Source organism: Pleuronectes platessa, chromosome 3 (assembly GCF_947347685.1).
Source record: "Pleuronectes platessa chromosome 3, fPlePla1.1, whole genome shotgun sequence".
Classification (NCBI taxonomy): Eukaryota; Metazoa; Chordata; class Actinopteri; order Pleuronectiformes; family Pleuronectidae; genus Pleuronectes; species Pleuronectes platessa.
In genome coordinates, this window is record NC_070628.1 from 15471074 (window position 1) to 15498215 (window position 27142).

The 27142-nt window shown below is 41.3% G+C and overlaps 5 protein-coding genes across 5 annotated transcripts; 2 read left to right on the top strand and 3 right to left on the bottom strand.

The window, feature by feature from the left end:
- Positions 1–600: 600 nt before the first annotated feature.
- On the top strand, positions 601–2529 carry mb (myoglobin). Its single transcript, XM_053418673.1, has 4 exons — positions 601–636; positions 1321–1406; positions 1515–1734; positions 2161–2529. Exons 2-4 carry the CDS (start codon positions 1324–1326, stop codon positions 2299–2301), a joined length of 444 nt encoding a protein of 147 aa, XP_053274648.1. The 5' UTR covers positions 601–636; positions 1321–1323; the 3' UTR covers positions 2302–2529.
- A 2433-nt stretch (positions 2530–4962) lies between these two features.
- Positions 4963–9208, bottom strand: pane1 (proliferation associated nuclear element). Its single transcript, XM_053418955.1, has 6 exons — positions 9058–9208; positions 8129–8205; positions 7059–7157; positions 6446–6525; positions 6151–6242; positions 4963–5945 (listed from the first exon to the last, which is right to left on the bottom strand). Exons 1-6 carry the CDS (start codon positions 9112–9114, stop codon positions 5796–5798), a joined length of 555 nt encoding a protein of 184 aa, XP_053274930.1. The 5' UTR covers positions 9115–9208; the 3' UTR covers positions 4963–5795.
- A 1339-nt stretch (positions 9209–10547) lies between these two features.
- On the bottom strand, positions 10548–17230 carry zgc:158803 (LUC7 domain-containing protein). Its single transcript, XM_053418954.1, has 10 exons — positions 16642–17230; positions 16066–16160; positions 15332–15430; positions 14574–14684; positions 14169–14312; positions 13684–13860; positions 13434–13588; positions 13312–13341; positions 12624–12824; positions 10548–11572 (listed from the first exon to the last, which is right to left on the bottom strand). The coding sequence occupies exons 1-10, from the start codon at positions 16700–16702 to the stop codon at positions 11335–11337; spliced, it is 1311 nt and encodes a 436-aa protein (XP_053274929.1). The 5' UTR covers positions 16703–17230; the 3' UTR covers positions 10548–11334.
- A 1290-nt stretch (positions 17231–18520) lies between these two features.
- On the top strand, positions 18521–20640 carry smdt1b (single-pass membrane protein with aspartate-rich tail 1b). Its single transcript, XM_053419354.1, has 3 exons — positions 18521–18715; positions 20079–20237; positions 20382–20640. Exons 1-2 carry the CDS (start codon positions 18554–18556, stop codon positions 20214–20216), a joined length of 300 nt encoding a protein of 99 aa, XP_053275329.1. The 5' UTR covers positions 18521–18553; the 3' UTR covers positions 20217–20237; positions 20382–20640.
- LOC128437272 (myosin phosphatase Rho-interacting protein) lies at positions 20626–26834 on the bottom strand. The gene is made up of 11 exons (XM_053419353.1): positions 26552–26834; positions 26250–26318; positions 25950–26039; positions 25617–25711; positions 23664–24309; positions 23324–23558; positions 22765–22864; positions 22455–22614; positions 21712–21825; positions 21082–21168; positions 20626–20979 (listed from the first exon to the last, which is right to left on the bottom strand). The coding sequence occupies exons 1-11, from the start codon at positions 26681–26683 to the stop codon at positions 20833–20835; spliced, it is 1875 nt and encodes a 624-aa protein (XP_053275328.1). The 5' UTR covers positions 26684–26834; the 3' UTR covers positions 20626–20832.
- Positions 26835–27142: the final 308 nt, after the last annotated feature.

A 27142-nucleotide genomic window follows, 5' to 3' on the forward strand; every position in this document is an offset into this window, starting at 1 on the left:
AAATAGATTAAATTTATCGGGTTGAAATAAGACCAATTTAATCCAATGGGCTTTTCCTCTATGGTGGTGCTAATTAGACTGGACAAACACACACCTTCCCTGTTTTATCTTTAAACACAAACATAGGAAAAACAGTGAATAGATTTAATCTTCCCACAGGAGACTCCTCTTCTTAAAAAACTGAAGCTCATTTTCCACCACACCACAGTGCAGAGGGCTCTGGTCCCCATGATGTCAACTGGTCCTGATAAGGTCAGTGTTTATGCTGGGAAAGGTCTCAGAGAGGCAACAAACACAAGCACACACATTTTTTGAATGTCTTTAATATGTTCGTCTTTTTTCAGATCAGATTTCACTGGCATGTTAAGGCTCAGAGAGATAATACACCGAAAAACTAAGTGATTCATAAAACTTATCAGACGGTGCTTAGGTGGAAATAAAAGATTCCATATTAATGTTGGGGATATTGTGAACATGTAGGAGAAGTGCAGTGAGAGAGGTAGAGACGTGAGTGGGAGGGTTGGAATAATTTGGCGACCAGACAGAGGGAGGCAGTATATAAGGTCAGCTTTAAGGGGGGGCAAGTCAGGTCGAGAAGAATTTGGTATCATCATCACACGGGATATTTTACCACAGGTAGGTACTGTCTGTTTTGAAATACTTTCGTGGTACAATCTTAGAATATAAAAGTGTTGATTGATGGAATATTGACAGAGAATAAAGCTGATTTTGATTTACACACAGCAACTACTTTGTTAAAGCAAACTACTGATGATTTGACATTTAGTGGTCCAGGATAATTTGACATCAACCTGTTTCTGTCATTTACCGCAGCGAAAAAACCATCTCCAGCCCAGCTGCAGAATGTCTTGTGCTATATAAAATTTAAATCTCTTTCATAATATCAAAGTCCCTGAATTAAAGGATATACCCACGGCTACTGAGCAAATTACATTGGCAGAAATACAAATGCAGATGATTGTGCTCTCATTAGAAATGTGTATTTTAAAGAAAACCAACAGTACATCTGATTTCACTTCACATCGAGGAAGCGGAGGCAGCACTGACGCCACATCACAGACTGAGTGAGGGCAGATGGGGACATGTATCTGCCTCCTTCTAATAATAATTGCCCTTGATTAAAGTGGCTTCTGGACATCAAATCAAATAGAAGAGATGTAACAACAGAAGAAAGGATGAAGCTGTTTATGTAGACTAGGTAAACTTCATGTGATCAGGGCACTTAGATTTTTTCACTGGTATTTGTCAGAGAAATTTTTTTGGGAATGTTTTTAATCATCCTCCACTTCCACTCCTCAGATCATGGCTGACTTTGACATGGTTTTGAAGTGCTGGGGTCCAGTGGAGGCGGACTACACCACCCACGGGAACCTGGTTCTGACCCGGTCAGTGGCTCTGATGAGACCTTCAACGACCTCTGTGTCCTCAGAGGTAGCTACGGCCCTGGTGCTGTATTATTTCTCCTGAATCCTGTCCTTTCGTTTTCTTCCCAGTTTGTTCACGGAGCACCCGGACACTCAGAAGCTGTTCCCCAACTTTGCTGGCATCCCTCTGGGTGACCTGGCCGGTAATGGAGCTGTTTCCGCCCACGGCGCCACTGTGCTGAAGAAACTTGGTGACCTGCTGAAGGCCAAAGGAAACCACGCTACCATCCTGAAACCTCTGGCCCACAGCCACGCCACCAAGCACAAGATCGCCATTAACAACTTCAGGGTAACCTTGTTTGTTAGTTCGCAGGATTCCACAAAAACGCCATAACTGATTTCCATGGAATTTTGTGAAGGGATGCGGCTTGACCTTTGGGGGCAGATCTGGATCCGGGAGGGATTTTTTTCAACAATGCAATCAACATTTGAGTTGTTTTTCAGAGAATAACTCGCGGATCTTGATGAATAAATCTTGACATGTTTAGGGGACTGATATTTGTATTTATAAGTGTGTGCCAATTCATTGCAGATCCAAATAAAAATCCACATCTAGTGAAGTCAAATGTGGTTTCATGAGGGAACTGTTGGGCCTTCACAGAGATGTGTTCTCTCCTGAGTTCCACTGTAATAATATGTGTGACTAAAAGTTATCAAATTGATTTTGTATCTTCCGAACTTGATTTTAAAACCTTTCTCTGTATTTTGTCGACAGCTGATTACTGAGGTCATTGCTAAAGTCATGGAGGAGAGGGCAGGGCTGGATGCAGCCGGGCAACAAGCTCTGAGGAACGTGATGGACGTCGTCATCGCTGACATTCAAGCAAACTACAAAGAGCTGGGCTTCGAAGGCTGAGAATGAATTTTGACCCAAGTCATGTCGAGGCCCAATTACAAGACAAGAAATATTCTGCATGCAAGTGCTTTAAAAAAATTAAAGTATAATCTCTGTTAAGTAATAAATGAATACAGCACTATTGTATATTAGAGCTCCAGATGTTGACAGTTATAAATCCCATAGAACGTTAAAATGCAATTTTGCACAATTGTATTAGATTGAGTTTGATGCAAAGATGCTCCGTAATACAAGGTTTATCTTAACATTGATCTTGGACACAAAAATCTATATTCTCTCAAATTATTACCAATAAAACACTTTTTTGCTCAACTGTGCTCTCTATTCTTTATCTTCATATTCTTTATCTTCATTTTCATTTTCATTTTCATTTTCATTTTCAATTTCAATTTTGTTTCTACTGCTGCTCGTATTTAAAAATTAAATTAAGTATGAGTGACAGGGACGTTTTGATAAGATATTTTATGAGGTCTGAAATTAAATCCAGCTCATTGTTAAAGTCAGATGATCCAGATAAGAATAAGGTCAAGAATAAAAGTCTTCACATCAAGAACATGCGCACACAGACACACAAACAAATGCATCCAGTGTTGACTTTAAATCTCATCACTGAACCTTTAATGTGTTATTCCTTGATTAAGACTCAACCGTACTGTGACACATGATTCTATATGAAGCCTTTCAACACTCATACTTTAAAAACAAAGCTATATTCACATGTGACCTCGTATCACAGGCAGCTTTTATATTATTAAACAATAATAATATAAAACAGCGAACAACAGGAAAAACTTTTCAAATCTCCGTCGACCCCTCAGCTTTACCTTGGGACTTGCTGGGGGGTACAGACCTAAGGTGTAAAGCCATAGACTCTCATAGACTACTGTGTCGTTTAAGGTTAAGTATGAATCAATGAAATATACCCATTGTATTACTTTCTCAAGCCTGAGGTGATGTCTTAAAATCTCTTAGTCAGACTGTGTCAGAGAACCACAGCACTGTGGGCTCAGGAGACACAAACTGAAGGTCGATGGTTTGATCAGCCAGCTCCTTCAGTCCGCATGCTGAAGTGTCCATGATCAAGATAGTGAACCTCAAGTTGTCGCCTGAAGGCTGTGCTGACAGTGTGTGAGGAAAAGAGCAGGATATAGTAGCACTGCAAGAAAGTGTGACTGTGGCATTTCATGTAAAGCACGTTGGTGGATCAGACTAGAGAAGCACAACATAAATACAGTTCATTTACCATGATATTAAAGAGAAATGATTATGTTTTACGTTCGTTAACAGGTGAAAGTGGCGAACAAACACATGAGAGACTGGAGCCAGAAAATATCTGACATTATTAGCTCCGGTGTCTGCAGAGCTCTAAGTTTAACAACTTTGACTGGTCCGTGCATCACTTTTTCCAGACTGAAATATCTCATGGAACGAAACATGACATATGGCCCAGATATGCATAATCCCCAGAGGGTGAATCCAAATGACTGACTGTAAACTTCTTTCTCCTGTTGAACATCATCATGGCAAGGTTTTCACTTGTAGTGAAATATCTCAATATCTGCTCACAGGACTGACAGATTTATTAGATTTTTGACATCCCTCCACCAGGGCCGGGTCTAGGCAGGGGCAAGAGGGGGCCTGGCCCCCTCAAATAAATGTTGTGCCCCCTCAAACTAAATAGGGTTAGGGTTAGGGTTAGGCACAATGCCCCCTCAAGATTTGTGGCTGCCCCCTCATACATGCCTGTCTAGACCCGGCCCTGCCCTCCACTTTCTTACATTGTCAGGTCAGATTCTCCTTTCTTCCAAAACTAAAGACAAAACCTGCATAAGTATTGAAAACCTTGGTGTTTGGTACATCAGCTCATCTGTAAACTTTTAGTCTGGTTGCTTGATGACTGCCTTGTGCCTTTTTCACTCTCTGATGACCGACTGATGAGTTAATTCAATGTTTCAGCTCTTGAGATCTTAGCAGATGTGTTGATGTCTCATACTGGGACGGGATCTTTGCATTGGGGGTGATACTTGACTAAAGGACAGTATGACAGTGGCTGTAACCTCTGAGGAGGTCATAAAGGTCGTGGAGCTGCTCCACCTAGCTGCTGCCCCATTAGAGGTCACACACAGTGAAATTTTTATTCATTAGTCAAGTGTTAATGGGACAGAACCAAGAGCGTTATCACAGACATTCTTCAGCCCCACTGACTCCTTGGTGTCCTTCCATTTTCTGACGTGATGCCAGCATTTGGTTAACAAGTGTGATGGACAACTGCCAGGATGATAAGCTAACTTTAAATAGTGTTTGTGTGCGTGTGCATCCGAGCACAAACGCAGACGTGACACCAGGCACAGAACCTCTGGTCCCAATCCTCTGCCCCCCCCCCCCCCCCCCCCGACCAGCTGCCCACTGAACCGGGGCCAAACTCACTGGTGCTCGACAGCAGACTGGCTACATGTCCATAGTGTGACGAGACAAACTGTATTCTTCTTATGTAATTAATAATAAATAAAACTACAAATTCAAATATCCCTATGAATTAATTTATATAAATATCTCAATATTAAGAAATTCAGTGAAGATTCAATTAATTATTTAAATGTTTTGTGACATTTATCTCAGTCGTCAAAAGTGAAAATTATTTCAAAATAAAGTTTCAAAAAATGTTTTTATGGACCAGATTTATTTTCATGTATTTACATGTCCAATAATTGTATCATGTATAAACCATGAAACATTTCCATATAAAGTACACAGACAGCTATATTGTAATTATTTACACTATTCAAAACATAAATATTCTGTGGCAGCATCGTGTCAATATTTGATATCACTTCACGGTTAAATTTAGAGACCGGCACATCAACACTGAGGTTTCCATTTGACTGTTTGGACCCCTGCTCAGGTTGAAGGTGGGAACAGTCATGTGACCAGACTCCACCTGTTAATACAAATTATGAGGTTGTTACTTGTCCCGCACACACGGAGGAAACAATGCTAACAGTGAAGAAGATGACGCTCACGCTCAGACTCTACACGTGTTTACAGTCCGGAGACCAGGTCTTACCGGACAGAATTGTTTGTATCTTGTGTGTTTACTGAAAGTCTTCTACTAATGAATTAAACACAAACAATTGTTCAATTCAATAATACATTATCCTAGGGAATAATTCATGGATCTTGATGAGAAAAAACACATTTAAAGAACTGATATCTATGGGTGTGTTGAATTTTGGTCCAACTTGATTGAATTTAAGACTGTTGGGGCTTAGCATAGATACAGTCTCCTGAGTGATATTCTACTTATTTACATGTTTTCCTGTGGCATGTCTAAATATCTTGTGGTATGAAAGATCAACAATATGTATGTAGGCTGCAGGAGTTACGATGCAAAGCACAAACATGTTGTGTAAAATGAATAAAAAGAGACACCATGCTGAGGCCACCACTACAAATAAATAGACTGTACACATGATAAAAGGGTAAATCGACTGGGACTAATCAAAGCTGGGCTGGTCGATGTCCAGGGGCACTGTGCACTGGGTCAGGTTGGAAAGGTAGAGCGCTGTAGCCAGGGGAACAAGGCCGGCCGCCACCTTCAAGATGGTCAGCAGCCTCTCTGTAGCGTTGGTCACACCATCTGGAGTCTGGAGGGGGGAACATTACACACGGCTGCTTTTAAAGACACTAAACAAGGCACTGCAGAAACATTTAGAGTCCTTGACCTTCACTAACGCTGAGCTTCATAAGCCAGACACACAAGTGGCTAAACTGCAATGTTAAAACCACAGAGAATGCACTTCACCGACGTCTTAAATTGAACATCATTCTTAATTTTTGTGAGAGACAAACCTGATCCTCTGCAAACAACAGGGGGCAGTGGAGGGACGCAGCCAGCTTTCTGACAGTGTCCAGGCGCTCTGTGGGGACTGAAGCATTACGAGCTACGAAAGACAGAAACAATAGAGGACAGGCAGTCAGAGAGAAAATCACACAGAAAAGACTGTACTAAGACTTGGCCATTTAAAGAAGGATAAAGCATATGAATTACAAACAAATGATCCACAACGTTTACTTCATTTCATATTTTCCTACTTCTCCAGTTTTATCTCCATTTGACAATACTTGATTCCGCTCATCATCATACCATTAGTGACCAGGAAGCAGACTTTGCCAAGAAAATATCCAGGGTCCAAGTATTTCAGGGAAGCATCTGCTGACTGAAAACTATGACGAAACAAAATAATTCATGTCACAGTATAAACTGTTAGTATGCTTTAACAATTCATTCATACATGAGAGTTATCATGAAAAACAATAGACAACACAATGCTGCAGAGTTCAGTAGTTTTTTTACATAATGATGGATTCCATCTTCCAGGTGATATCAGTCTGTAAATGTCTGTGAATATGTTTAAAGTCTGTGTTTGCAACAAAATAAAAAGTGAGGTCAAAACATTGTTAAATGAAGAGTTGACAGAATAAATACCAATCAACTAAAAGCAATTGATGTTGTGCAGTTGAGTTTCTCTGACAATTAAAACACAGATAGGCTGAAGTTTGTTAATATGTAGTGATATGTGTGCTTTAGGAGAAAGAGAAATTAATTCACAGCTGCAAGCGGCTCATTGAAGGACGATGCACAAGTTTCTTTCTGGAAAACTGACACTACAATATGGAGTTATTGTATTTTACCTGTGTGCTCAGTTAGTAAAAGCAAATGAGTGTTTAATATGTTCCTGTAAGGGTCTGAGAGTTACCTGAGCTCTGAGGTCAGGTTGATGATGAACACCACCAGATCTATTCTTGGACGACTCTCCTCGTTCTCCAGGGGCAGAGGGAGACTCTTGGCCAGTCTCCTGATTGGTACAAGAAATGAGCTTGTTGTCAGGATGAACACTGATGAGCAGCAAACAGTCAATAAAGCTACGTTCACATTACAGGAGTTGAGTGGTAGGGATGGGAAAGACTCCCAAGACGACTACAAATGGTTGTATGAAGGTTTAAAAACTGAGCATCAACAATATTGCACTCTCAGAAACATCTGACTTTGCTGGTTGTATTTCTGATCAGATGAGAACATTTATTTAGCAGATCGGCGGACGATATGACAACTTCTGTTTCATAGAATAAACAATGTGGAACAGATTTGCATCTAGGTTAACAAGTTGTTCAAGTTCTATATATTTGGTTGTGTCTGTTTTTTCTTTTATCTATAGTTATTTATAATTCAGTTAAGATAAGATGCATTTATTCGTCCCAAACACATGCACAGTCATGCAAAGGCACACTCATGCAGGAAGGGAAATTTAATCTCTGCTCTTGACCCATCTGGTGCAGTACACACAGAGCAGTGAGCAGCCATGTATGGCGCTCGGGGAGCAGATGTTGGGGGAGTAAGGTGCCTTGCTCAGGGGCACTAGACAGGGTAGGGAGACTCTTGGATTTTTGGACAGATCAATCCAGGTTCGTCTTTTGTTGTCTCTCCGTGGAGTCGAACCAGAGACGAACCAGAGACCTCCTCTGCCCATAGTCATGGTTAAACTGTCAAATATCAAACTCCAATGATATTTCTTCGTCATAACAACTAAGGAATCATTGGCAAGTTAGAATGAACATCAGCTGAGATCCCACTTTCATGAAATAAATATCACCATTTGATTTTTTAATCAATAATATTGTTATTTCTTTCCAAAAAAACGATATCGGTGAGACTCCACAGAAAGGAAGAAAAGTAATCAAGGATGTGTTTGCAGTTGTGTTTTTAATGAAGATTTTCTGCATCAGACAGTTGAGGTCAGTGGTTTGAACAGGACAGAGAAATACTCACACATTCACAGTGACAGAGGTCTCCTCCACCAGAGCGTCTGCTAAACTCTGCTGAAACTGCTCCTCACTCTCCACCAGCTGGAGGAAAAAAACAACAAAACAACTCTCATAGTCAGCACAAAACCTGAGGAGAACACTTCACACACACTTTGAACTTCTTTTATTTGATCCATAACCATTTTACATATAGAGGCCTGGACGTAACATCATTTCCTACATCTTGAGAGAGAAGTGACTTCACATCTAAATACTTTGAAGCACTTTGAATTCATTTTATTTGCTTGAAAGATGCTACATGATTAAAGCTTGATTGATTGGTGAAATAACTATGAATAGATTAAATACAAAAGTGAACAAAAAATCTGTTGGATGCAAGTTTAAAACGACCCAGCTACATTCTCACAGGACACAGGGTTTGTGTACGACTCAGGGTGCTGAACCTTTATCTGACAGCAGGAGCTTGAATCAGAGGGTAGATTACATTTTATTTCATTAATTTGTTTGTTTATTTGACAGAGACAATGCTCATTAAACAGCTAAATGAGTGTCAATAAGCCAGAGTTAGCTAAACAAGCTAATTTCCAGGTGTTGTTCCTGGCCAGCTTTTAAAATGGCAACCTAAAATTTAAATAAAATGACTCGTCAATACGAACAAGCAATATATTCAGACTAGTATTCAGGCCAGGAGCACGCACAACAATAAGGAACAACACAACATATGAGACAACACACAGCTTGAGACAGGTCGGGTGGTTTGTGTCGTAGATCTCCATCAGTGTGTTGTGACAATGGCAGAGGCAGGAGACACACACTCGGCAGCACGAGCCATAGGCACGAGCAGCCATATTGTACATGTTGTTGTGTCATGGCGTCGGTCTGAACTCTTGAATAAACTCCGCGGTGGCAGCGACGAGACGAACACACACTCACCAGGATGTTCGCTGTGTTCAAACCAGGCAGTTTGCTGAAGGGCTTCAGAGACGACATGCTGAGTTCAAAACACGAGACAAACGATGACAACTTCAGTGAATGTGAGAAAAACAAGAGTCTGAAGCGTCCATCTTCCCTCGCGCCCTTTTTTACGAACCTGCGTCTGACGTCATCGCGCTAGGGAAGTTTTATTCCCTCATGTCCAGTTCGCTTCTGCCACCTAGAGGCTGCTGAGTGTACTGCACCTCAGTGCTCATGATCACTCGTTTCGGTTTTCATGCAATTTTCTGCATATTCTTCATTTCAGCAGGAGATATTCACCTTTTCAAACCTTTATAAATATGTTTTGTGGTAAAACTAAATGAATTACTTCACCTCCAACACAACCAGTCAATTGATTTGCATCTATTTAGGTCGTTTTGGTTTTCATACAGATACCGGAAATTCATTGTTCTTCAGAATCAGAATCAGAATCAGGTTTATTGGCCAAGTAAGTTCGCACAAACAGGGAATTTGACTCGGTAAAGTGGCTCTCAGTTGCTTACAAAGAATACACATCACAAAACAAACAAAACAAAACAAAACAAAGCAAAGCAAAGCAAAGCAAAGCAAAGCAAAGCAAAGCAAAGCAAAGCAAAGCAAAACAAAACAATACAAACAGTCCGAACAGTGCGACGGTCTAAGGAAAGAAGTGCAGGTGTGCATATTACAATTATCCAGTGAGGGTGAAATAAGTTAACATAATTAAATATAATTATAATATATATATAATATAATACAATTTCGGGAGTAACTGTACAGTGGTTATTATAAGGATCCAGAGTTATTGCACAGTGCCACAGTGGGTTGGCTGTTCAGAAGTGAGACGGCGAGGGGAAGAAACAGTTTTTGTGTCTGGTGGTTTTGGTGAACAGAGATCTGTAGCGCCTACCAGAGGGGAGGAGTTTGAAAAGGTTGTGTCCAGGGTGAGAGGGGTCTGCAGTGATTTTTCCTACCCGTTTCCTGACTCTGGAGGTGTACAGGTCGTGGATGGTGGGCAGGTTGGCACCGAGATTTCTTCTAAAATGTGAGGATTTTCTGCAGTTCTTTTTAGTGATTTTAGAAATTTATTTTAAGTGTATGCAAAGTGTAACAGAGCACTCTCCTCAGCGACATTATAGTTTTCAAATTTGTTGGTCTTTAAGTAAATACAACAGGGGTGTTAGTACCTCTGAATATAATTAAGTCCAGTAGTCATTACTAAAACATACTTTAATTATCCTCTATGACAGTGTCAAAATTAATTGAAAAATCATTAGCAGCAGACAGAACAATGTCAATAGAATATAAAAATGTACAAAATAAAGTGGCAGCTGGGTGGATATTTCTGTACAATTGTGTTGTATAGCTCTAAAAGACTGGTCCTCTGCTGCAGTGTCACAAATAAAAGGATGCTTATCTTTACCAAACAATCAGAAAGTGAAGCCGAACAGAAAACTCGTCAAACACTGTTTTTGAATGGAAGCAGAACATTTTATTCACAACGGTGGCACAGCAAAATAAATCCCTCCTGTAGATCCAGATTGTATAACAGCAAGCAGGCCATGAGCTGTCAGTTTGTAAATATGCACATCGTCGATAAGAAATATTTTTCATTGAGAAACATGTTTGTTTGGACAGAATTACCTCAACTCTCCAGTCAGGCTCAAGAATTTTGGATCAAATTTTTCCCAAATGAGAATGTTATGGCTTGAAGGCAGCAAAAAACAACGCAGGCGTCAGAGGAGCCTCCAGTCATTCACAGCTCATTTGTCTAAAATCACAGTGAGGGTTATGCTCAATGAATCCAACCCATGTAAATAAATCCAGAAACAGTAATAACATGACTTAACTAATGATAAAAAAAAAAAAACACAACAGTACTTCATGTAAAATAAAAACAGATTTAAAGAAGGGCCTCTGCTGACTCGTCACTCAGTCACCTCTCATCACTGTCATCATTGACAGGTTGGCGTAGGGGTACGACTGTGCTGCTTCCAGGACAATAGACCTCACAACTCAGAGGTTTATAAAAGTTGATTTGTATGTTTTCATGACCGCCACCACTGAAGCTGTTCCCTCATCCCCTTGTTAAGTTCCCACTGGTCAATGCTGCTCTACTGTACATGTTTTATCATGAACACATATACAAAGCTCCCCCCCTCCCCTCCGCCCACCCACACTCACACCAACTCGCTCCCATGCTCTTTTTGTTAGACAATATATCCAAATCAAAGACTGGGAGGCCTCCCCTCCTGTTCATATCTCCCCGGACTCTCGCTCTTCGGAGCTGGAACGTCGGTCTCGCTCCAACGACAGGGATCTTTCTCGTTCCTTGGCCTTGGTTGTGTCCGGTGAGATGGACCTCCCCCTGTCTTCCCAGTCCCGTTGCTCTGGCTTGTCCTGACGCCATCCCTCTCCTGGGGCCTCTCTCAACCTCTCCTGGGACACCGAGCGCTCTCTGTCCTGGGTGTTAGATGATCCATCTCCGGAGGATCTTTGGGGAAAAGAATGTAAGTACATAAGGAGTTGAGGAACTTAATTTCAATTTGAGATTTGTCTTATAGTTTATAGCTTTATTACAGTTATAGTACTTAAGCATGGTTCTATATTGAATTATTGGATGGTAGTCCATAGCTTCTGAGTCAAAGCTACTGCGGTAATCTTAAAATTAATAATCCGTCCATTTAAAAAAAAAAACTCAAGGAGACCTGAGCTATAATTGTATTTAGTCGATTTATGTTTGTTTAATTTAACTAATTTCACTGTAGAGAACAGAGTTAAATGATCACAATTTCTTATATATTTAGAAGATGACAATATTTTGAATAAGGCAATGATGTGCACTGGTTGAAGTATATAAATAATTTTGCATAATTATTAACACGTATGAGACATTATTAATGGATTTAATAATTACACGCCCCACCCTGGTGTCAGGAACCCATAACCAAACTGCAATTACAGACTCTTATTGGTGTTCGCCCATAGGTCAATATCAGCACTTGTGAAGGTTTGAATCTGAGAAGTGACGACCACAATCCAGCTCTTAACACAAGTATGTTCAAATAATACTGACTACTGAAAGAAAACTACAACAATATGTTCCTCAATGAAACATTTGAGTAAAGTTACTTATTGGCAACAGATATCTCAGAGAGCCTTCCTGCAGTAACAGCAGCTCACCTGGCAAAAACAGAGAAGGTCTGCCCTTTATTATTCTTAACTTCATTTGGAAAAATTAATTTCGGTCTCTGAGTGAAAATTTCAGTTTTGTTGCTGCGGATTGTAAAAAGAAGCTGAATACATAACAAATAATGGCTGCTCATTATAAGAAGCAGTCTTAGGGTGCCTGTCATTCAGGATGCACGTGAGAACATATTGTGTGCGAGGCACCAAAACTCATCAATCAATTTCCTCTGTGGAAGCAGAACATGTTACTCCAGCCTTCAGAAAAACCCACAAGTCTGGACCAACAAATCACTTTTGAAGCCAAAGTAAAAGGAGGTTTACTATATGCAGGTTACAGGGATGGATAAAAGCCTAACCTCTTCCTTTTTTGTCTGTGAGAGTGGGAGCGTGAGCGATGTCTTTCTTTGTGTCGATGTTTCCGCTCCCTCTCTCGCTCTCTCTCCCTCTCTCGATCCCTATCACCACTCTCCCTCTCTCGATCCCTATCACCACCTTCTTCTCTGGAATGAGAGGAGCGGTGGCGTCTTGAGCGATGAGAAGATGAGCTGCCACCATCCCTAGATAAATGATTACAAAAATAGTTTTTCAGATTTGAGTGAAAAAACAAGAACAGGTATGTTTCACGGCTATAAGCAACAGATGATCAGATAAAGGCTTCATGCTGGAAAAGACAGTCACCACAGCGATTTAATACTTGGCTCTATGTTATACTACTTTTTCCCATAACACTATGGCCACAGAATAACCAATTTTCAACAGAGGAAGCTCAGTATTCTGAACATAGCAGCGTCATCATAAAACTACTTCATATTATAGTGTATTGTGAATAATATCACACATGGCACACAAGTAGCCAAACATCGCTCTGAATCCCCATACATCTGTAAAACAATTACAAGCCAACCCCCAACAATGGAATTTGTACAAATACTTAGTTTACTCTGAGTTTTAAGAACACTTAATCGACAGATTGAGCAGCGTGCTACATCATGAGCCTGTATGATTCTGTGAAATATCATTCATATGTTTCGGACCCAGACATACCTGTAACGCTCTCCACTTCTAGATCTTGACCTGAGACAGAAAGAGAAATCAGAACGTTTCAGTCTCCAGATGATCCCCAACCCTTTCAGAGTACATGGTGGAAGAAAGAGAAAAACTCTTACCTCTTACGCTCCCTCTCCTTTTCTCGTTCCTTTTCCCACTCTTTTTCTCTTTCTTTCTCCCGCTCTACCTCCCACTGTCGCTCTTTTTCATCCTCTCGCTCACGCTCCTCTCGTCTTTTCATTCGCAGTCTTTCTTGCTTCTCTACTACTGCTTTCTGGATACAAAAAGATAGTAAAAGAGTAAAGACATGGATACATTTGTCACAGGTCTTTACTGAACAGAATTTGTTAGTCACAGGGCCTCTCTTACCCTTAGCTTTTCTAGCTTCTCCCGAATTTCAATGAAGCCAATGTGCAGTTTGCCACCAAAGTGGTCCGCCAGACGACGATCATTGTCGTGGAGACCCAGGTAGGCAGAGCACACCTCGCACACACGTAGTTTTTGTTGTTGAAAGCTGGATGCAGGCATTGAGTTTCTGTACACGTCCTGTTGGAGCAAAGGGTTTAGCACAATGAGTATATAATACATTTAAACTTGTGATTCATGATGCAAAGCTACGTTTTTATGAATAATACACTCATCATTAACTCCAAAATACAAGTTAGTCATTTTCAAATATGATGTTATAAATGTTTGTCTGACTCATCAGGGATGACCAGTAAAGCTATCAATACCTGTAACATATTAAAGAGAAACTTAAAACCTCTGTTCTGTCAGGCGACACATAATTAAAAGTATTCAAACTATTCCAAGACAATAAAATGTCACAACAAAGCAGTTATACAATTTCTGACCTCTGCTTCTTTCTTTGAGGCCCGGGTCTTCTCCACTTTTTCCAGCATTTGCTGGGCTTCGTCTACGTTCCCCTCACTCCCGAGCTGCTCTGCCCGGGCCAGCAGCTTCCCGATCTCCTCGTTCAGCTCGTGGACACGTTCAGCCTTTTCATGGCAGGATAAAACACAAAATAATAAGCTTCAAGATGTAAAAGATTAATCTTTTCAGAGATTATTGATACCCAGTTGGTTATTAGAAGACATAGGACCTAATTAGTTTTGAGCAGCACTTAATCCGAATGAACAGGAAAAAATATATGCAGGGATCTCTTAACTGCTCTGGAGAGACAGGATCCTGTATTGACATCAACACAAGTTTCTTCTTAATAAGTCTTATAACTAACTCTGCCATTGTAAGTTCTTCACCTTTGCAGCCACTTCAGCACTGATCTCATCCTGCGTCTCAGCTAGCCTTTTCTTGGCCAGCTCGGTCCTGCGGTCACAGTCTGCAATAAAAGACTGCAGGTGTTCAGCCGCCTGAAAGAAAACAAACAGAAAACAATGATTTTTGTAAGTGAGAACATAATATATACTATGGCTTATTGTAGAGAAATATTTTCTGTGTAAAACAATACTTTACTAGACAAAATTAATTGATATAAATATACATAGCCAAACAAACATCCATTATACTTTCTACAGTTCTAAATGTGTCATATATTGTTGAAAAAGACTGCTATATAGTGCATTTATTTAATTTGCTCACAAACATCTGCCCATTTTTCCACCGGTCTCTCAAGCATCTTTAAAATCAAACCTCCAGCATAGTCCAAACTCTGACATCCTTAGAAAAGACTGAAGCAGAATCACAAAGCTGTCACTTTTAAGTTAAATCCTTAATCAAGTCAAGAATTTTTTGTCATATAGCTAAATATGTTCAGAATTTTCTTCACAGAAGGCTTTACAATTTGTATTGCATATGACAACACTGATTTGCATAAGAAAAACTCCAGAGAAACTAGTCTGATGTGACCTGGCTCATAATTTGAGTCAGCTGCTTTGGCAGGAATCACCAGTTCATCAGTAAAGCTGTTAGCATGTATGTAATGGATTTGTCCTCCCACATCAGAGGTAACATCACTGAGCCAGCTTTGCTTATAGTGACTTTACTGAGTGGTACTCACATCAAGTTCAAAGAAGTACTCCTGATCCTTGGAGGCAATCTCGTAGTCTGCTCTGAGGGCCAGGTCGTGGACTTTTATGCACTCCCCCAGGTCCATTCTCTGCATGAATTAAACAGACGTCAGTGCGTTATGTTTCATTACATCATATAACTCATTTGGAAATCTAGTGTGCTAACAAATCCTTAATGTAAAACTTCATTCTCGTTCAAAGGGAATTCAAATGGCATCACATCAGACACAGCAAATGTGACATTGACTTAGAGTACATACAAAGTTCAGAGACAATAGCACAGTTTTGTATTGATCTTGTACTCTTTGATTCTACAATTTAATCTGCCCTGTTGTTGAAGCCCCGTCTTAGTTAATAACCAAGTTAGTTTACAATTCAATTCTTAGCCATCAAAATCTGGATTAAGTGACCAAGAGTTCGATCAACATTTTTTAACCCTTCCTAATGAAACTGCATCGGAGCTATCTATCCTTTTCGCTTTAAGAGCTTTTACCTTTCAATTTGAGTTGCAACGTGTGGATGTATTTTAACAATGACTTACTTTGCGGTCATGAAATCACACAATTGAATCCAACGCTTATTGATTACACTTAGTTATTTTAGGTCCGATGTGCTGAAGCAGCCACAACACCAATGTTATTACTGCGTTTCTACTTAATGACTGTATGATACATGATAATTGACTCAGTGTAAATGCCTGTGTGTGTATAAACATGATACTTACGGTGCCTGACAGGATATCGTGAGGACAGGAATCCAAAAGATGACTTTTGCAAACCCGCTCATCACTGAATTTGATTCTCTGCCGCATGGAGTCACCTGTAAAATGAAAAACCCACGAATTAGAAGGTGTAATCTCAACTTCAGTCCACTAGTGTCATGATTAAAAAACAATAAAAAACAACAACCACAGGCTAAATCACCTCGCTAACATATATACAGTGAATGGGTCAAACATATGTAGCAACTACCTGCAAAGCTATACAAATTTAGCCAAAAATAAAAATGGTGGAATGGTGCCACGAATTAACAAGCACATTACCCATGACACGGTAAAACGTTAAAAAGTTCGCAGGATGGGGTTGACAGACGATGCTAACAGCTCAACTTGCCATGTAAACTCAAAGACAACAGGTAGCTAAGCGGCTAGCTGTCCTCATGTGAGCTAGCTCGGTTGGTCCTGCATGCCTAACTGACACAGTGTGGCAGCCTGGTTAGCTAGCCTTAGCTAGCGTTAGCTACGACTCACAATTATTGCCCCTAGCTTCAACCAGAAGCCGAATTTAACCACCCAGCTCACCGTCTCTCCCCGTCCCCATGAGCTGGTCGAGCATCGCCCGCATCTGTGCCTGGGCCGACATGTTGGTGGTCTGGGTCTTCAGCTGCTAACTGTTCGGGTCGCTCCTCGCCAGCTGTGGTCTTCACACATGCAGCCTCCTCGACTGCAGGCCTCGGCCGCGGCTTCTCCTCCACCACCACCACCGCCGCCGCGGACAACTTTTCCCTCACGACCGACCAAACCCAGAGTCCTGCTGAGCTGACCGGCTGGTCGTGGTTCTCTTCAGTACAACTCTGCGGTTCTTACACCACTTCAGCGGCGGCTAGCTGTGACTTTGTGACGGTGGACGTCCCCGGGTCGGTGGAGCAAGTCTGTTTGAAAACTGCCGGAGTCCACCAGGCGAGTGGGGGCAGCGGTGACTGGGTTTCGACACAGCGGGAGGTTGGCGGCCTGAATTCACATGGAAACAAGTCTCCGACCCTGTTGTAACATGTTCTGTGACTGTGTGTGAATCCAGTCACTAGTTGACAAGTTTATTCTGCGTCCTTTCTTCCGTCTTTCGACTTCCCCTCCGTGCGCGTCCCCGCGGAGCGCGCTCAACCCCCTACGCCTCGAGGAAGTGCTGCAGTCAGCCTCGCGCGCCCGTCGGTGTGGTGACGCGTCACTATTTAAAAAAACAATAAAATGAAAATACGTCTACATAATCGGTGATGCAGCTTTTTGTAATCATGAATATTCTGATCTCCCACTTTATATTAAAAATACAGCTTATGCCGAAAAAAATCCTGTCTTTTATTTTATTGTAATTTACTGGAAAAAACATTTCGGCCTCTCCAGATGTAAATATAAAGTGCCCATTCTAGGATAGGAAAACCACAATTTGTACAATTTAGAATAAACACAATAGTAATGTTAAAGGATTATTGTATATGTATTTACGCACTGAACCCATTAAAGCCCAAGTAAAAAGAAACAAATATTTACATCATTGTCCTCACCTACTCCATTCCACTAAAACTGATAATTGGTTGAATAACTATTAAGGGTAAACTGCTTTCACAGTCACACTAAACAGTTATGCTTTTAATAATATAATTGTAAATATTACAACTTTTGGCAATTATAAGGATTCTGTTGGATTTACCTCAAATTTTTCATTATAGGCTGTACACTTTTAAATTTAGAGCCCAGATTCCTCAGAAAAAAAGGAATTATGACTCGATTGTCCTCATACAGCCCTGATTAGACCTTAATTGCTCAAAAAAATAAATGACAGGAACGATGACTGCTTAATTGTAAGACAAACAAGCATTCTCATTGGAGTTATTGTTTGGGTAAAACCGATGAAGTGACAGGCAGTTCAGAAATGATTTGAACTTTTAAATGTCTTACATTTAACCCAATAAAGTTATTCCCCATCAATTAACTTGTAATTCTTCTTGTAGAGGGGGTAGCTCTAATTTATTTATTTTCATTGTGCTGAGTCCCACTTATTTTGATTGTCGATAAGATGGTCTTCAGGACAATGAGTACAGATTGATGCATTTTATGGGGTTTTAAGTGAATATTGTCTTCACACTGTAAATGAGTTGTTCACTCTGGTTAAATTTCTACACACATCTAAATGGACTTTCAATATTTAAATGTTTATAAGGTATTTAATGATATCATTACTGGACAGTCCTGACTAGCTAATAATGGCTTATTTTTCAACTTTCTAAGTTGTCAGTACGTGGCATTCCAACTTTGTTGACATTTAATGACATTTTTTTTATAAATTTGTACTTAACTAACACAGTTATCTATAACTATATAGCAGGGCTTAATTGATCAAGTATTTTTCTAATCGTAATTATTTATTAAAGTTGTTTTTTATACGTCACGCCCACAATAAATAGCTCAGCCCCTCCCTCTCTGTCATACACTGGTAGAAATGGCGACCACTGTACTGCGGCAGCCGCTGCGGCTCTTCACCAGAAATGGGGCCTTACTGGGCCGAAACAGCGGCTCCAAATCATCGACCATATCCAGGACCACTTCGATCCGAACCGCAGTGTCGACGTCCTCCGGAGCCATCCTACCCAAACCGGACAAAGTGAGTGTTTCTGCCTCAGTTACCGACGAGAAAAACCGACCAGAAATTAGTCACCGGGAGGGCGGGCTGTAGCAAAGAACTGACAGCAGCTGTGGCCAATAGGAAGGCTGGAAACGCGCTTGGTTCCTCAGGGCGACCAATGAGACGCATGTTTACACGTGCGAAAGGGCTCTTTCAGGAAGTAATTGCCACAAATTTGAATCCTTGAGATAAGTAGATTTATTAATGTAGTCAGTCGAAATATGATGTAAATAGGAGAGTGAATGACTGCTTTGTTCGACGAGTAATAACTGTGTGTGTGTGTGTGTGTGTGTGTGTGTGTTTTAACAAAATGTCTATCGGCTATTAAAATAACCCTACATACAATTAAAATGAACAATGAACATTTTTGATTCAATGGAAATTCCACATTAGTCTCAAATTTACTTTACTTTTTCTCAGTCAATTCAGCACAATAAGAACTAAACAGAAACATCCACCTCAAGGGCCAGAAGGAGAAACATGACTCATAACCTACCGGGAGCCACAGGGCAAAAAATATGATATGATGCTATGTCCAAAAACTAGCTCTGGTTAACCGATGAATATCATATATGAGGTATAAGCACCAAAAATAACGAAGGTCTTAAAATTGATGTTGACATCTATCTTAATAGTAATAAGAATAAACTTGTTTTAATCAGCACCTTTCAAAGTACCCAAGGCTGCTTTACAAAGCTAGCGAAAAATACAACAAACCAAGGACAGAAAGTAAAAGCAGAAATACCAGCTGGGGAGGATGAAACTAGCCCGTGTGACCAGGTGGGTTTAGGTGTTTTTCTAAAGGTGCTCAAAGATGGGGCGTGGCCGTTCTCTGTCAGGAGAGAGTCCCAGAGGGTGGGGCCTGCCACACTGAATGGCCGGTCACCTTAAAGGTTTTCACGCTGATACAGGAGATGGTGAGCAGACCCGGGAGGAGGTCAGACTGAGACTTGGGGGTGGGAAGATCATAGAGGTGAGGAGGAGGATTTTGTATATGACGAGGGATGTGAGGATGGATTAGGGTGGGGGTGATGTGCTGCCAGGGCGTGATTCAGCTGCTATGTCCACTGGATCCAGCTGTGTTGCAGTAACATGAAACAAGCCATCAACCCTTTGAGCAAAGAAACATTTCTTTACTGTGCTGTGGTAACGTCAAAGATGCTGCTCTGTTGTTTAGCTCTGAGGGAAACAGTTGCCATGATCCTAAATCTGGAGAGAACTCCTCTACAGCAAACTGAAGATGGAGCTAATTTATGGTTGGGGAAAGTTGAGACAGTTCATGTGTCACATTTCAAGTTAATCTTCAATGTTGATGTCACATTTCCTTCCTCATGTTTTCCAGACACCATTTGGCCTTTTCCGCATGACAGTGGTGGTGGTGCCTTTCCTGTATGTGGGAACTCTCATCAGCAAGAACTTTGCCGCTCTCTTGGAGGAACACGACATCTTTGTCCCTGAGGACGATGATGACGATGACTGAACTACCTTCAGAGAATAAATGGTACAGTCCGAGTGTGCATTAGCCGCACCCTATTCAACCTTTAAACCCTGTTGATAGGACATTTTTTGTGGACAATCTTATCTGTTTTCACAGGGTGTAGTTTCATGTTTGCAGTGATGTTATTTTTGTCATTTACATCCACAGGGTGCTTTGCAATACTGACTGAAAGCATACCAGCCACACCAAGGAAGATGGAGAAGATGGAGCATTTTGACTACAAATGCCTCCCTCTAACTCCAACCATCTTCCATATCACAGATGTGCTACATATCTTGTTATACATTAAATTTATTTTAGAAAATTCATATCGTGTGAGGCTATAAACTGCTAGTTGAGCTCTCACTCTTGTATGCATGTTTTTGTCTGTCAACTCAATAAACAGAGTCGATGACATTTGGAAAAATCTTGTTTAATCTTTACAGTCTTACACATGGTGTTGCAAGTACACGTTTTTTTTTTGCCACAATTCTTATTCTGACTCTTTTAAGCCAGATCCACTCATAACACATATTATTGTAATTTAAAGATGTCGTTAGATTAGTTATTGGCTTGCTTGGATTTTTCCAGATAAAGTAAAAACATCTGTCCTCATTGGTCAGGTCTGTCTTGCTCCTTCCTGAAGTGCAGCGTTGGCCAGTCTCAAGTGTTCGTTGAGCGAGCCCATCTCCAGCTGGCTGCGACCCCTCGTGTCACTCAGCTCTACGTAGGCCTCCTTATAATGCTCATAAGCTGCTCCTTTTTCCTAGAGTGAAGTCGGAGACAAATTTGAATCAGACTTTTTTAAAGAATAATATAAGGTAGAAGTGTATTTTTATAATGCAAGAGGGCAGTTTAGAAAACGCACCTTGCTGAGAGACTGCACTTCATTCTGCAGACAGCTGATTTCTTTCTTCAGATACTGCACCTCGTTTTCTTTTGCTCTCAGCAGCATCTGAAGGAAATAAAAAGCAACAACTTACCATCACCAGATGAATACGTATGGGACTGCAACTATAACTATTATTTTGAAATTACCGTTATAAATTTTTTATCATTCAACATTAAGGTAAAAGAGTTCAACACACGAAAAACCACGTGAAACCAGGAATGAAGCAGAGAAAGGGGAGATTTAAAATAAACAGAAACCAACAGAGTATAAACAATATTGATATTCTAAAACGTGATACTTAATTCCGACAGTAGGTGGCACTATCTGCTGCACCGGACTGATCACCCGCAGATGCTCAATAGCGGCAGGGAGCAATTACTGGTGATAAAAGGCAAAACAGTGAAAGGTAAATGCTGCTTTGCTTCCCCATGATCACAGTTAAGTCAAAATTTGTCCTTCATGTGAAGGTTCATTTTTCAGGTGCAATAAAAGAAACTGAATTCAGCAGCAAGCGGTTAAAAAGTATCACTGACTTTCACTTGCCTTGATATTGCAATGGGTCTTATTTAGTCACAAACATAACATTTGATTACTATCAGTCAGTACCTCCACATCTGACGCAGTGCGCTCAGCGCTGCCAAGAGACACCGTGTCCGACCTCTGCCCTGTGATGAAGTAACGCATGCGGCTGATCTCTTCTGCTAGTTTGGCCTTAAGTTCCTGAAAATAAAAGAATATTTAGCTGAAGAAATAGTGTGAACTTGCATGCTTAGTAATGGTGTACCTTATTAGGTTTAGTTTAGTTTAGTTTATTTTTACCCTATTAGAAGCACATGAGTGTGCCTCTAGTCTTCCGTGGGTCCTGAACATACAAAAACAATATAGACGGTGCAGGCAAACTTAAAAATAAAAAGATCTTAAGGGAACAAACCAAGGAGTTATTTAATTTTGAGCGAGGTTACAAAAAACAACAGTATGGATTCCTACGAAACTTGATGGAAGAATGTAATATGGGTCAGGAAGGACCTTCAATTTTGTGGGGATCGAGATTTCATTAACCTTTTCTCCATCATTGTTAGACCGGGGTCTTTGACTTTTTCATTGATTTCTCAGGGAATATTTCCTGGATTTGATGGAAAAAATCGGACATGTTTAGGGAACTGATCTGTGAGTGTTTGAAATCTGGTGCAGTTTTATTGAGTTCAAGGGGACTGTTGGGCTTGGCGGAGGTATGTGCTCTACTGACCCTGTTAGAAGAAATCAGAATCTCATATATGATAACATTAGTCTATAAAGTGGGACTTTTCATATTAACACAGAATGAAATCAGACTTGTATTGTACATTAACCTGGTTCTCTCTGCGAAGCTGCTCCAGCTCTCTCTCCTTGTGGCCAAGCTCGGCCTCTCGGCTCTTATTGCTCAGCTCAGTGCGGTTCAGCTCCAGGCACTTCTGAGAGTAATGTTCTGACAGCACATCTAACTCACTGTGGAAGACTTCTGCCTGGGGTCTGACACACACACAAACAAACAAGTCATGGAGCAAATTATAATGCGCCAAAATTTCCATGCAAAGGGTCACGGTCGAGTGCAAAACCTCTGAGGCCTGCAGGGAGAGGTTGTTAGATGAACATCTCTCTTTGTGCCTGTTCTAAACTTACATGTGGCCCCTGTATGACGTGTCCACGTGAGCGGCCCCTGCAGACGACCTCCTGGCTTTCTCCACCTCCTCTCTGTGAGCTGCTCTCAGAACCTCCATAGCTTTGAGTAACAGTTGGAGAATTAATGGGGATCATAATTGTCCACAGGGTGGAACATTATCTTTGGCTTCACTATACAGCTTTAAAAATAACACAAAGGCCGTTAGATGGGGAAAGATATCAAGAAGACAGCATCAATAAACAATTATTATTTTAAATGACAAACATAAATACAAATAAAATATGTGTTGGTAGTGCAGGTTTTAAGGATGGAAATAAATTATCAATGGAAATATGGTTGACCCCATGATACAAGGATAATTTTCTCTGACAGGAATTCAAAACACTAATCATTTGAAAACAATTAAGCCGGCATACGATTGTTTTTATTAAACTAATGTTTCCAAGACCAATAATGAACCTTGAAGCTCAGATATACGATGGTTTAAACATATGTGAGAAACTTCATCTGTAACCTAACATGATTTGTGTCAAACTGTACTTCCTGAGCTTCTTTTACCTTTAGCAGTCGCCTGGCTCTCCTCCTGCAGCATCTTGTCTCTCTGCTGCTCCAGTTCCATCATCTCCATCCTGTGTTTCTCCTGCAGCTCCTGCAGAGCTTTCCGATGGGCAATTTCCATGGCTTCCAGTCTGGCCCTACAGGGGGCCCCAGGGCCACAGGGGCTGTCCACCTCTATCCCCATGGCTGCACGCTCTTTCTTGATGCTCTCCACTTGCTTTTGCAGGGAGAGAGCCTGGGAGTGAGATTTGAAGAGTGGAGGAACAAGATTTCGGTGTATCACTGTTGGATAATATCAATACAATTGTTTTCTTTGCAAGGAACTATTACTTCTTCTTACCTCCTTCTGAAGAGATTCAGCTGTATTAGTTTGAATGGTTTGGACATCATTTAAAGATGTGGGAGGTTCCTTGGAGCTTTTTAAATCTGCCTGTGAACCGGTGACAGAGTGTTCGGCCTCCTCAGGGCTCGACTCATGAGTCTGGGTGGTAACTGGAGACTGTGGTGCCTGGGGGGGGCTTGACTGAGAAGCCTGGGCTCCAATGAGAGACTGCGGACTCATGTCCCTAAATGATAGCGTTTCGAGTTCTACCCACTTCCTGTTGACCTCTGAGTCCATGGTTTCGATAACAGGCACAGGCACACTCCCCTTCTTCAGCTCCATGGACTCCCACCTGCAGCCCATCTCACTGAAGGGAACCCCCTCCTCAAACCACCTGTTCCTCTCCTCCAATCTCTTCGCCTGCTCGCGGTCCCAGCCCTCCCCTTCTCCTCTGTGACTGGCCAGAGATAAGTCTGAGTGCAGATGGCCGTCTACACTCTGGTGGCGGCGGTTGTACTCGGCCTGATGGGAGTTTGCAGCTGTGGTAGAAGTGGAAGTGGTTGGTTCATAACCAGGTTCCTTGCAGGTGAAGCGAGAAAGAGGTTGGCATGACGACGGTCTCCGGGAGCTGGGGTTCTCTTTCTCACTGCCGGTGTCTGATTGGCTGTGGTGAGAATGAGGGAGAGACCAGCAGGGTAGAGTTACACATCAGAGGAAATATGATAGAGGGGGTTCACTACACACAGACCACCCAGCCCCATTTCTTCACACTGCTCAGGAATTTCCGCGTGAAATGAAAATACACATTAAAAATACTAGATTCAGGAGTTCTGTAGGTTTGACTTCTCGGGCCACACCCTGTATGACATTCTGACTTCTTAAAATATGACTTTTGATAAACTAACTGCAGAAACCAGGCTTTTAAATGAACAATGTTAATGGAGTGCCTTTTTCTAAGAATTAATCATTTTCTGTATGAGGCGATCACCGCTAATGCCTGCGTACTGTTTACATGATTGGATATTGGCACATTGCATAATGTTGTGTCTTTTATCAAATCCCTTCACTGTATTTGTCCTTTGAATCGTTTTCACACATGACCTGCGGAGGATCTCCGGAGAACTGGGTCCGGACTTTCTCAGCAATTTGCATTTCAAACATGAGCAACGCAACGGGAGGTTCAACTAAACTAAACTAAACAGGAAATTCTTCACAGGATTTAGGTCAGGGGTTTGCACAGCAGGCAGGTGCAGAATGTGAAGTATTATTTCCGCTGCTGAGGTCATGTGTTGACACATCAGCATCACATTTTATCACAACAAACTTTCGACATCTTGTACGGTGCTCTCTATGTGCGTGCTTCTTGGTACGGAAATATAAGTTTCTTATTTTTTGCATCTATGGCGTGTTAGAAGTGTCATCAACACCCACCCCCCACCTCACTGGCGGGATCTCCTGCTGTGTTCTCAAATCGGCGCCTCCGGACTTTCTGCAGACTTTATACTAGGGGGCTAGGCGGAGAAAGTCCGCAGCAACTCCAGGTAGTCTCACTTGGACATTTGCGTTCACACCTTCACCCCCTCCTGGATGTATTGTATGTTTTTCTCTCCTGCTTCATCCCAAAGTCCAATGACATGCAGATTGGGGTTATAGGTTTTATTGAGACTCTATATTGGCCATAGGTGTAATAGTGAGAGTAAATGGATGTTTGTCTCTGTATGTTAGCCCTGTGACACGCTGGCTACCTGTCCTGGGTGTACCCCACCTCTCAGATGGGATGGGCCCCAGCCTCCCTGAGACCCTCAAAGGATAAGCAATATAGATAATGGATGTATATATGATAAAACAACATAACACTCACGATGGCCATTTATCTACAATACATACGTTTTCTTGTTATATTTGAGATTGTCAGAGCCGTACTTCTTGTTTTACTTCAGCTAAAAGGATCCAGGATAAAGTCGGACTCACTGCTTGTTGTTCTGGATAGCCCGCTTTAGTAACTTCACCCAGTTCCGCCGTATTCTGGAGGTCACAGCAGAGAGAGTGAACACTGCTCTCTTTGTCTGGAGGAGATCAAAAGACAGAGCAAGACACACACACACAATCACACACACACACACACACACACACACACACACACACACACACACACACACACACACACACACACACACACACACACACACACACACAGTGTTAAACAGGAAGTTTGATGTGGAAATAGGGGGTGGTTTAGGTGTCAGACTGGCCATCTGCCGCTTCACAACATGATGAGCACAAGTACAGTAGATGAGCACGTACTTGTATTTGGAGTCCGTAGTTGTTCTGTACTTCACAATCGGACGCGTTCACACAGGAACTCAGGTCAATCTCTCCATCCAGATCATCCAACTGCAGCACAATGAGAAGAACTCAATTTCTGGCACGTAACATCAAACCGGAGCAAACAAACAAGAAGAAGAATGAAAGGCAACCGATGACAGGGCCCAACTTATTATGAAGATATCCTAGATAAAAACCTTTCACATCATGTCAAATGAAATTATTTGCTGCAGATTCAGATACAGGATGTTTTCTGAAAAAGTAATTATCGGGTCAAACCTCTTCAGCCTCCGAGTCTCTGTAGAACCTCAGCGAAGTATGACCCAGAACAAACCAGTGTTTCCTCCACTAAGCAAGAAACAGTAAACGTAAATTACACTGTGAAGTCAAACACAAATAAATTGTAGTGAATATTTTCAAGTGTGTGGATATTTTAAGCACCAAGTCTCACTGCAGTGTTTTGATTCTGTCTCTGTGTATGACATTGTAATTACAACATAAGATATGAGGGAAAACCAAACTATCCTTACATTGGATGAATATTTTTTTTTTTTTTTTAAGTTACAAAACATCTTATTTACCTTCCCCTGTTCATCCAGTCTGGACATCCACCCCTTCAAGGAACAGCGTTCTGCAGTTAGAGTATCAAGAACAAGCTCTTTAAAGCTTCTGTAGCAGTTAGAGTGTGAAAGTACAGGAAGCCAAACTGTCATTGGCAGATGAGTGTGTCTTTGTGAGAAGTACGACAGGCTTGTGAAGCATGCATAGAGAGGAGGGCAAAATATTAAAGCGTGAAAAGAGGGAAATATGCTGCAGTGTTTGTAGATAGAAAGAGGAAGAGTTGTAGTGTTTGTAAAGCGTGATAAGTGAGCTAAAAGGGAAGAGGAATAGAGGAAAACATTGTGAGACTGACTTGAAAGCAAACAGCTGCTGTTGCAGTATTTAGAACTCACCATGTATCACATCAGGTCCAGTACAAGTTAGGTATGGGAAGGAAAAAAATGGAGAGATTGGGAGATATGATTTGAAAAGACAGAGGAAATCACCATAGTGTCATCACGAAGGAGGTTATGTTTCCACGAATGTCTGTTTGTTTGTTGATTTGTTTGGTTGCAGATTCTTTTGTTAGCTCGCAGGATTACACAAAAACTACAGGACAATGCGTCATGAAA

What these genes read in the sequence shown, in the direction of transcription:
- mb (XM_053418673.1), top strand. Translation starts at nt 1,324, where the DNA reads ATGGCTGACTTTGACATGGTTTTGAAGTGCTGGGGTCCAGTGGAGGCG. An exon ending in GGGAACCTGGTTCTGACCCG is followed by an intron (nt 1,407 to 1,514) that starts GTCAGTGGCTCT and finishes TTTTCTTCCCAG; the next exon opens with TTTGTTCACGGAGCACCCGG. An exon ending in TCGCCATTAACAACTTCAGG is followed by an intron (nt 1,735 to 2,160) that starts GTAACCTTGTTT and finishes TTTTGTCGACAG; the next exon opens with CTGATTACTGAGGTCATTGC.
- pane1 (XM_053418955.1), bottom strand. Translation starts at nt 9,114, where the DNA reads ATGTCGTCTCTGAAGCCCTTCAGCAAACTGCCTGGTTTGAACACAGCG. An exon ending in AACCTGACCTCAGAGCTCAG is followed by an intron (nt 6,526 to 7,058) that starts GTAACTCTCAGA and finishes GTTTCGTCATAG; the next exon opens with TTTTCAGTCAGCAGATGCTT. An exon ending in CTGCTTCCTGGTCACTAATG is followed by an intron (nt 6,243 to 6,445) that starts GTATGATGATGA and finishes TGTCTTTCGTAG; the next exon opens with CTCGTAATGCTTCAGTCCCC.
- zgc:158803 (XM_053418954.1), bottom strand. Translation starts at nt 16,702, where the DNA reads ATGTCGGCCCAGGCACAGATGCGGGCGATGCTCGACCAGCTCATGGGG. An exon ending in AGTACTTCTTTGAACTTGAT is followed by an intron (nt 14,685 to 15,331) that starts GTGAGTACCACT and finishes GTTTTCTTTCAG; the next exon opens with GCGGCTGAACACCTGCAGTC. An exon ending in AAGGAGAGGGAGCGTAAGAG is followed by an intron (nt 13,342 to 13,433) that starts GTAAGAGTTTTT and finishes TTTCTGTCTCAG; the next exon opens with GTCAAGATCTAGAAGTGGAG.
- smdt1b (XM_053419354.1), top strand. Translation starts at nt 18,554, where the DNA reads ATGGCGACCACTGTACTGCGGCAGCCGCTGCGGCTCTTCACCAGAAAT. An exon ending in TCCTACCCAAACCGGACAAA is followed by an intron (nt 18,716 to 20,078) that starts GTGAGTGTTTCT and finishes CATGTTTTCCAG; the next exon opens with ACACCATTTGGCCTTTTCCG.
- LOC128437272 (XM_053419353.1), bottom strand. Translation starts at nt 26,683, where the DNA reads ATGACAGTTTGGCTTCCTGTACTTTCACACTCTAACTGCTACAGAAGC. An exon ending in GACTGGATGAACAGGGGAAG is followed by an intron (nt 26,319 to 26,551) that starts GTAAATAAGATG and finishes TTTCTTGCTTAG; the next exon opens with TGGAGGAAACACTGGTTTGT. An exon ending in GAGCCAGGCGACTGCTAAAG is followed by an intron (nt 22,865 to 23,323) that starts GTAAAAGAAGCT and finishes TGTTACTCAAAG; the next exon opens with CTATGGAGGTTCTGAGAGCA.